Source organism: Anas acuta, chromosome 2, assembly GCF_963932015.1.
Source record: "Anas acuta chromosome 2, bAnaAcu1.1, whole genome shotgun sequence".
Taxonomy (NCBI): Eukaryota; Metazoa; Chordata; class Aves; order Anseriformes; family Anatidae; genus Anas; species Anas acuta.
The window spans coordinates 14,344,198-14,353,862 of NC_088980.1; the positions used below are offsets into that span (position 1 = coordinate 14,344,198).

At 44.9% G+C, this 9,665-nt stretch overlaps 1 protein-coding gene across 13 annotated transcripts in view; it reads right to left on the minus strand.

Annotated features, from left to right (window-relative positions):
* Positions 1-6,968, minus strand: part of CREM (cAMP responsive element modulator) — a 33,239-nt gene extending 26,271 nt beyond the window's left edge. For 4 of the 13 annotated variants that reach the window (XM_068673521.1, XM_068673516.1, XM_068673517.1 and 1 more), the window contains exons 1-3: positions 6,804-6,963; positions 2,536-2,642; positions 1,779-1,902 (exon numbers count right to left, since the gene is read on the minus strand). In XM_068673521.1, the coding sequence (XP_068529622.1) occupies positions 1,779-1,902; positions 2,536-2,576 (165 nt within the window). In that variant the 5' untranslated portion in view covers positions 2,577-2,642; positions 6,804-6,963. Of the gene's footprint in view, positions 1-1,778; positions 1,903-2,535; positions 2,643-6,803 lie in introns of those variants that run through there. The other 9 variants (XM_068673522.1, XM_068673518.1, XM_068673514.1 and 6 more) reach the window with 7 other exon arrangements.
* Between the last annotated feature and the right edge of the window lie 2,697 nt (positions 6,969-9,665).

A 9,665-nucleotide genomic window follows, 5' to 3' on the forward strand; every position in this document is an offset into this window, starting at 1 on the left:
CCCCCCTTCTCGGCAATAAGCTCTCCTCCAGGGTCAGGCAGACCCACCGAAACACGGCGGCAACTGAGCCTCAGGGTGCCAAGGGGGTGGGCACAGCTTTCTAGCAGCTCAAGGCCAGCAGTGGGTGTCCCACAGGCCGAGGGGTGGCAGGAGGAGCACGATGGCCTGGCCTGGGCTGGCAGGACCCCCTCTGGTCAGTGGCCACCAGCGGGGGCTCCAGGGGCTGCCTGCTGGAGGCCTCCCGGCTCCGCCATTTTCCTCAGCGGTGCCACACTGCTGAAGCCGCTTTTCTGGAAGGCCCACACAGGGACACAGACTCCAGCTGGGAGCACCTCTGAGCTCTGCCTCAGCTCCTCCTTTTGGTCAGAAGGTCTAAGGAACACAGAGATGTACACTCCGGGCTATTCTCCTCAGCAGTACTTCAAGAGTTATTGCTTTTAACTGACAGACCTAGGGGCCCTGCCCAGTACGGCCGAACCTCATCAGCTACCACCACCCAGTACTCAAGTACCGAGACACCAGAGGACTATTGTATGAGCTAATGGTTTACATGTAAAATCTGTTAAGTTAAATGAATTTGAACCATCAAAGAAATGAATTTGAACCATCAAATTTGAACCACTGAATTTGAACCATCAAAGAAAGATGAAATGAAGGGGTGAAATCAGCATTAAAAAAAAATAATAAAAAAAATGGTTTCATACTCCATTCAAGGAAAACAAAAAAACAAACAAACAAAAAAACAAAAACACAGGATTCCCAGGGATGTAGATATCAAAACTACAACCCAATACCATAGGTTAGAAAAAACAAACAAGGGTTCCACTTGGTGTCTGAAGACCCAGAAAAACCCAGTTGCATTCACTCTTGAAAATAAACCTATAATGTAAATCGAGTATCTAACATGCCACACACATGGCATGAAATAATGGAGCATCCCTCCCTTATAGTTCAGACAGAAATCTTACTAACTTCTAACTTTTGATGTTGAAGAATTTCTCTAAAGTTGTTCGGGTTTTTTTGTTTGTTTGTTTTTCTTTTTTAACTCAGTTCCTCTATTTCACAAAGCTGTTTTGAAGATTCTTCAAAGGGGTCTACACAACATCCTGAAGCTATAAATCTTAGCACTGGCAAGAACATTCTCTCAAGTGCTGAACCTTTCAGTGCTTATTTTCATGTTTGAGAATTGTTATTATGTCATTTTTAGCCATTAACTGCCAAAGAAGTATCCAGGTACGATTACTATGTAGAACATGTACATTTTAGAAACCCAGATACTGTCATCACATGCACAGAGATTAAACAGAGCAAGCACAATTGTACTTGCAAGACTAAACAGAAGCTATAAAAAAAAAATGGAAGTAGGAAAGAGCAATGACTATTTTTATTCATTTTCACTTTTGTTTTGCAACACATCTTCAAGGCACACATTTCCGCTATTTGATCTTGCAGCCACCTCAATTCGTTAGGACTCTATCCTCATCTGCATAACAAATACATACGATCATCTGTGAAAAGTGTAAAGGATCCCTAATGATCATTCTGAAAAGACCAATTTCCTAGAAGTGTCACCTTTTAACAGACCTGACTGGCCTTTTGTTAAATGCAGCAGGTATGGTTTGTACTATACGCTTGGTATTTTTCCTATTTAATCACAAGACTTACAGCATATGACAACACCATACAAGTTGGTAATTTCATCATCAACAATAAAAGAATCATAACATTTCTGAATGTCACTTTATTGATTCTTCTCATCTTTCCACATTTCAACTTACCTGAGGTACTGAGGAAATACGACTTTCGCCTGGCTGACTCTGATCATGAACAGCATCTCTGTCTGGCAGAGAATCCACTGTATTTTCATCTTGTTGCGATTCAACCATTTCCATGGTCATCTGTCTAAAAGTAAGTACACACATATATAAATTTTGCCGTATTAAGGTTTATCAGGCATCTAGGGAGAAAAGAGCCCTATGAGATTCTTTTATATTTGGAGCAGTAAGCTAACAACTAACAGTAAACACACAGATCTTTCTCAAACTTATCAGATTAATTGAAGTCCTTTCTTCCCACTGACTTATATTAAATGTTCATTCACATAGCCAGAAGCTACAAAACGTGTGCTTTGGAAAGCTGTGAGGAGGGGCAGTTCTAGAAATGGTTCTCAGGGGAGGAATGAGCAGAGCCCTGGGGTCCTGAGCACAGCTGGCCAAGGGTTGGCAAGCACTATGCTCCTTCAAAGCCCACCAGCACTGCTTGCAGCAGGTCCCTCGTGTCTCCCAGCAGCCACGTGCTGGCACAGCCCTCTAAAGGCTCTGCTGAGACTGACCCCAGTCTGGGATCTGTACTCCAACTATCTGTAAACTGCTTGGGGCTTAAGACCCTCAGCCATTCTTCTCATTCTGAAGGTTTTAAAATTAGGGCAAGTCTCAGAGAAGAATAAACAACTCCCTGACCCTCAACTTAAACTACAAGTTTAAACTGGATAGAGAAAGCTTCTAAATGTTATCTGCTGTATAGAAATGCAGTTACCTTACGGTTGCTTTTCCATATCTCTTGGCACTCTTAGTCATAACGGAAGATGTGTGTGTGTTAAAACAAGGTTCTCTTCGGCTCCCTCTCTCCTACCACTCTCTGCACTGAAGGTGTAACATGGAACAAGTGACAAGTCACAAGCATTGCCATGGCAACCGTGCAAGTCCCAACAGAACACAGGCGGGGTGCGGGGATACGGGACCTACAGAGCCCGGCGCGCCCCACAGACGCGCTCCCAACCGCGCGGTGCTGGGGAAGGAATTCAGCCCGCAGGAGGCAGTGACACCGCTAGGGGCTGTCAGAGGCAGAAAATTGAGTTCCTGCAGGCTCAGAGCAGCCGGGTTCAGGCACTGGAAGCAGGGCTCGGCGAGCCAAGCCGAGCGCCACCTCCAGCTGTCCCAGCTGGCTGCAAGCTAAGGGCGCTGCGTCCCACTCAGCTCCTTCTGGGGCAACACGGAATAGAGGCATGAAAACATTGCTTTACCTGCGTGCCAACCTGAGACCGTGTGGGTAGAGAGGGACCCAGTGAAATGACACACAGCAGCAGATTTCACACCTGCATTCCTCTAATGGGGTCCTACTGGCCGGATTTAACAGCCTGCCTTGCCGGCAGGACCCCACAAGTTAAACACTTATACCTATCAGGGTATTCCTGCAAACAGAAGTTTTACACTCTGTGCCAGAACCAATTCAGATCAAATTCGTAACTTCTTTCAACATTCCTGCCTTCTCGTAGTTACAACTCATCAACTCTTTCGCTAGATACAAGCTAATTGAAAGGCCCCTGAAATGCACCAAACCGGACAACCCTGGGGAGACTTTTCACCAAGGTTTCCACCATAATTCTTCAAAATATTTATCTTATTACAGCATTTCATTTGTATATATGTATTTAATATAACAATAAAAAAGTAGAAAATGTGTTTGTTCCTTAGTAAACTGGGAAGATCAACAAAGCTTTCACATTTGAATCTGTATCTGGTTCATCTACGAATACCTCCATAAGCTTCAGAAAAGCTCACCCACCAGGGCAGGTTAAATGATGACTACGTACGGGCACCACAGTCATTGCAACCTCTTCCTATACGACTACAGTCAGAATTAATTCACTTCATATAGGCCTTGAAGTATTTTGTTACCCAAAGCCATATGTCACAGATAACCAACCGCTGAAAACACAAACAAAAAAGCAAACCTAAAAACCAACACGCACGTATTTTCATCCCACTGAAAACATTTCACAGAAAAGTTACCTGGCAAGAGCCAGACTTCATTTCATGAACAAATGGGTTTTATGTTCTAAATTGTAGCTTAATCCTTTACTGATTGCAGAACACTATCAAAAATGTTTTATTTTACTGCTTTTATTATCAGCATCTCTTTCCCAAAGCTTTTCCAGCTGCTGCAGTCCAGCAACTGTTAGCTAATAGCTATGAAAACAGCATCAGCACTGCAGAAATTCCAATAAAAAGTTATTCCTAGTATTTTATAAAGTACAGTGCAGTACAGGGAAAGGCCTGTTTTTAGATGAACTACATTAAATCAGAAGAACAACAGCAAGCATTATATACGTCAGTGAAACGCTGAACATAATTAAGACATGGCATACATGAAAACTCAAGAATTGAAATATATTTTCCACCTATGACTGCGTATATTCTGAGTCAACAAAGACGATGACTTATTTTAAATCTTTAGCAAAGAAGAATAAAAACTGGAGATTTTTATGCTGCTTTTCTTTCTTTATTATTTTTTTTGACAGCCACTGAATTCAAGTTTACCCTAGAAAGACACTACTTCTAGGTAAGCTAAAACCCACTGCTTTCTGAAAATATGGCTGCATGTTGGAAAACTGGGTCTTGAGTAACTACGCTGCAGAAATTCCCCATCCCAATTACAAAGGTCTAACTGCAGTCTACAAAACCAAAACAACCACAACAAATACATAGCTACTTTTAAAATATTTAGGTTGGCATGAAACTTCTATGTGAAGGCTAACTGAAGATACAGTGTAGCCTATCGATATCATAATTCATACACGTTACAAGATTAAGAACCTTCCGTAAACATAACCATAGGAATTATTAAACTCACAGGCAAAGGTCACTTGCAGCCACTGGCACCCACGGTGCCATGGTACAGCCACATCACCTTACGTGGGCTCGCACACAGCTCAAGACTGTGCATGCTGCGAAACTTCTGAATTTCACAGTCTGGTCCAGGTATCACTGTCTTTAGAGCATTTTCATCAACTCTCAGATTTATACAGCCTGAGCCATACAGGCTGTTTATTTCCTGTATTATCTCATATATCACTTCAGCATGAACACTGAAGTACTTCAATAAATATGAAGAATAAAATGGAGTAGGTCAAAACAATGTTTTTCTAAAACATCAGTTGTAAGAAAGTTGAGATAATTTCTCTCACATCTCATAATTACTCCACACTAAAATAAAATTCTGAAAGATTGTTTTCCTTTTAAGATTCAAAGAAAAAAAAAATAAAATGTTGTCAACCACTTAAAATCCTTTGTATAGGAGTATCAGTATTAGTACGCATTACACTACAACTTTAATTAAAGTCTGTCCTATCTATAATATTGTAACCTTCCTCCTGTTTCAAATTAAAATCAATCAAACAATTAGCTTTAAGGGATATAGTCCTAACCTCCATCTAAAATGACATGTTTTTCTTCATTGTATGATTAATGACATACAAGCTTTAGTCCTATATTCACTATTAAGACAATCATTTCCTACATATTCTACCTTGGTTGTTTACAATGACTGGACAGTAATTTTAAATATTGGTCTGGATTTTTAATTTAATAAAAAAGATATACCCCTCCCACTAAAAAAAAAAAAAAAAAAAAAAAAAAGGTTGGGGGCGGGGGGGGGACGGCTTTCCCTAACGTAAGTAAAGACAGCTCATTTTCCCTACAAGCAAATCTTCAGGATCTGGCAGGAAGCTTAACTGTTACCTAGTTAATAACATCTTAATACCTATTAATATATGTATCTACCATAGTTACTGAGACATAGGTACAGTAGCTCAGGTAAACACTGATTAAGATGATGAAGATGCACATAAAACACACCAAAAGCTTCTTCAGCTGCTAACAGCAGCATCACCAATGGGACAAAACTGACAGCGTGAGCTCAAGGGAACAGCAGACAACTGGAGGTCATTTACATCTGTAGGTAATGCCTTTAGTACCTATAGGTGGCATTTCTTAGTATATTTTGTCCACAGGTAAAAGGACAAGGGTAATATCTTTAATGATATAATTTTCTGTGATAAAGATCACAAAAAAAAAATCGTTTTCCTAGCAGTAGTGCTATTTGTTTTAGAAGCACATCAGGGAATGTTAATATGAATATTTGTTGATGAAATGCCACTGCACCAGCAGATCGGCGTACGCTTGCAGGCATGACTTTCTCATTAAACACCCAGAGACGTTTTCAAGGTAACTTCTTTATTTCCACAACACTTCGTACACGGGCGGCTGTTCACAGAGCTGCCTCACGACAAAGGAAGAGGCTCAGAAATATGCTCCAACCCCAGCTGCACGCATCCCTTTGAAGGCTTTTACTCCCGGGGTTAGTTACTAGAAAGCGTGTGCACTCACACAGGCCTATTCCACGCTTACTGGCGGCTAATTTGGGATGAAAAGCTCGTTTTTTTGGCAGGAGGGCGCTGCCCTGCGCCCCGCTGTGCTGCCGTGAGGAGCGCAGCACCCAGGCCGCGCTCAGTGCTGCTCCCCCACCGCCTCGCTTCCTTATAGCTTTACCCTTCCCCACCCTCCTCTTCCTCACCAGGCCCCCCTCAGAAGCCACCGCACCCCCAACGACCCCACTACAGCGCTGAGCCCCTGAGGGCCGTGCCAGCACCGGGGGCCGTTTAACCGCTGCGAACCCCGGGGGAAGCGGCCACAACCCCCCCGCTCATCCCCTTCTCCTCAGGGACAGCACCGCTGCCCCCCCTCCCCCCCAAAAAAAACCCCATCCCCTCACCCCCCCCCCGCCCGGCCCAGCCACAGCGCTCGGGCGCGGCCCTCGGAGCGCGCTCCCGACGAGAACGCGCCGCCCCCGCCCCCCCCCGCGGCGCGCGCTCCCGACAGCGCAGCGCCCCTCTCTGCCCTCCCGCGCGCACCGCCGCCGCTGCCCCGCGCGCGCGCGCGGCCCCGCTGCGGGGGGAGGGAGGGAGGGCGCGTGGGGGGTGGCGGGCTGCGCGCACCCGTGTCCCCGCCCCCTCCCGCACTCACCCGGCGCCCTGTGCGCGCTGCCCCCGTCACAGGGGGGTGGGGGTGGAGGGGGATTGGGCCGGGCGGAGCCGCGCGTCGGCCTCACGTCAGCGCTGATGCAGCCGCGCCGCCGCGGGGGCGCTGAGGAAATGGCGTCCGCGGCGACTCCCAGCGCCGCCGGCCGCCGAAGGGGGCGGGGCCCGGCTGCGGGCGGCGCCGCCGAGTGGCCGAAGGGCTCCCCAACGGCAGGCGGAGTGGCCAATCGGCGCCGCGGGGCCGCGGGAGGCGCCGCTGATTGGCCGAGGGGCGGGACGAGGCTCCGGGGGCGGGGCTTGTTGGGGGTTGGGGGGGGCGGGTTGTAACGCCCGGGCGGGCCCGGCTCGGGGAGCGGGGCTGAGGCGGGGGGCGCGGGGCAGCCCCGGCAGGGCTCGGTGCGGTCCCGGCTCGTTAAAATCACCTCGGCCGCTGTGGGTGTGCCCCCTCCTGCCGGTTGTTTCTCTGTGAGAAGCCGCGCGGGGAAGAGCAGAGCCCGGCGTTGTTTGCCCGTGGCTCGCTGTGGTGGGGGAACGGGAGTTTGTCCCCTCACTGTGTGAGGAGGACTGAGGGCTGATTTCACTGCCTTGTCAGAAATAAAGAGCCTCAATCTGTGACTCCGTGAGGGGGGCAGCGCGTTTATCTCCACGGGCTTTGCCTCTCAGCGCTCGCTTTGTTCACGCGTCCCACAGAGGCTGTTTCACACCCAGCGCCAGCAGCACACGATCGATAACCCGTTAGGAACAAACTTCTGGTGCCCATCCCTCAGACACCTGCTTTACTAGATCCCCTGAAAATATTTTACAGAATAATAACATGATCAAATGAGCAGGCAAGCATTAAAATACTGAGAGTAACCGCGCTGGTGCCTTTGGAAGTAATCCTGTCCCTGTCTGGTATATTCCAGCAGTCAGAATCAGCCGCTGTGATGCTAGTAACACCTCCAAAGTACTCTTAAAGGTGGAAATCTGATGACAAGCAGGACGAAATGTTGGGAGAATGTGTGAAAGAGTGGAAATCAAGGGAGTGAGCTGTTTATAAACAAACTGCACATTTCCACAGGACTCTGGTGGTGTGAATTTGGAAGAGCAGTTGTTTTCTATTACTTTTCAAGTAGGTCTTTAGCAGCTTTTAAATGCTTACCTAATAACTTATTGCTATTTGTTTTATTAAAAGCACTTATTGCTTTTTTATCTAGTTTAGCGAAGTATATTAATCTGTGTGCTAGGTTAAAGGTTGGACTTGATGACCTCAGAAGTTTCTTCTGAGCTAAGTGATTCTGTGATATTATCTAAATGAGAAATCGAAAATTTAACTTCCAGCCTGAGAAACATCTGGTCAGAGGAATGAGAGAACTGCCAAAGGGATTTAGTATTTAGGGATGTAAAGATGATTAACCAGCTGCAGCTCTTGAATACTTGACATGGCTTACTGAGGCCAGTAAAGTTCTGCCTGGGTTTAGTCTGGCCACAGGGTCAGAGGGCTGGAAGTGGAAGGTAAAAAACAGGAAACATTGCGTTTTTACTGTGGCAAGGCTGGGGCAGTGTATTTGTCAGCTGAGGCAAGAACAGTCTTTGCTACAAAAGTGCATCACTGCAGCTAGAATCATCCTAAAATTGTTCTAAGTGGGATCAGTCCCTGACATGCACCAATTTAATTTTGAAGGCTAAAACCAAAAGCAATAAATAAGAAGACTACACAGGACAGGATTATTTATGGTTGTCATAATTTACACAAGGTGGTTCTGAACAAAAATTTAAAATCCAGGCACTTCACTGCCATCAGAATGACTAACTGGATCATCTGTCCTCTCCAACCTGAAATGTCCAACTGTGTCCTACAACATCAAGGAAATACCAGCAATTCGGTAGCAGTTTTTCATTGTTTTTGTTTGTTTTTATTTGCTTTTGGATTTGGTGCCCAAAGTCAGAACCTCTCTAAGGAGTTAAAAATGTGACTCAATGCCAGCTTAAGCAGCCTCCAGTTTCTTCTAGCATCTCATTCCCACCGCTGAGGCAACCCAGAAGCCTATCTGGGAAGTAACTCGAGTTGGAAACAGTACACCAAGAAAAAAATAGTTGCCTTTAACCTGGATCAACCTGGCACTCTGCCCCATCACACAGAGAACTACGATCTTGACTGAGGGGTTAATATATGAGCAGGGAGTTGAGTGACTTCAGTTGGCACTGACGCCAAAAGAAATGCAAAAGAAACGTGATGCCCTTTGCTAAAAACGTAAATCCTTCACCAAGGTATATTACATCACTATGAACACTGTGTAATCTTCAAAAAACTGATTTTACATATTGGGTCTTCAATCTTTCAGATGGATTTTTTAAAGAATAGAGTTCAAAGAAGTTGTATTTCAATTACAATCTTATAAGACACATGTAGTTTTCTTGTATAAAGTACAGAGATAGCCATGGCATAAGTAAGAACAGAAAAATGAATAAGCCGCTTATATTTGTAGATTTCTTTTAAATTAGAATCCAGGCATTTAAAGGTAATATAGGTTAGACTGATAGAAAAAAATGAAAAAAAAAAAAAAAAAGTGGCATTCTAGTTGAAATAATACCAGTATTTAATATTTTTGCCTTTAAAAGTGATCCCAATATTGACACCTTGACTGATGTTTGTTTTTTTAATCTTACAGACATTTGGTGTATTACATATATCTCTTTCCAGCCCATTCCATGCTTACACACCCTAAACATTAAGAAATGATGAAGTAAAACTTACAGGTTAAAAAAAGTCTTTACTCAAATTATGTCTGAAAGGCCCTAAATGTTATTTGTACAAAGAAGGTAGTTATTTGTATAAAGAAGATAATAACTTACAGGTAGTTTTTTA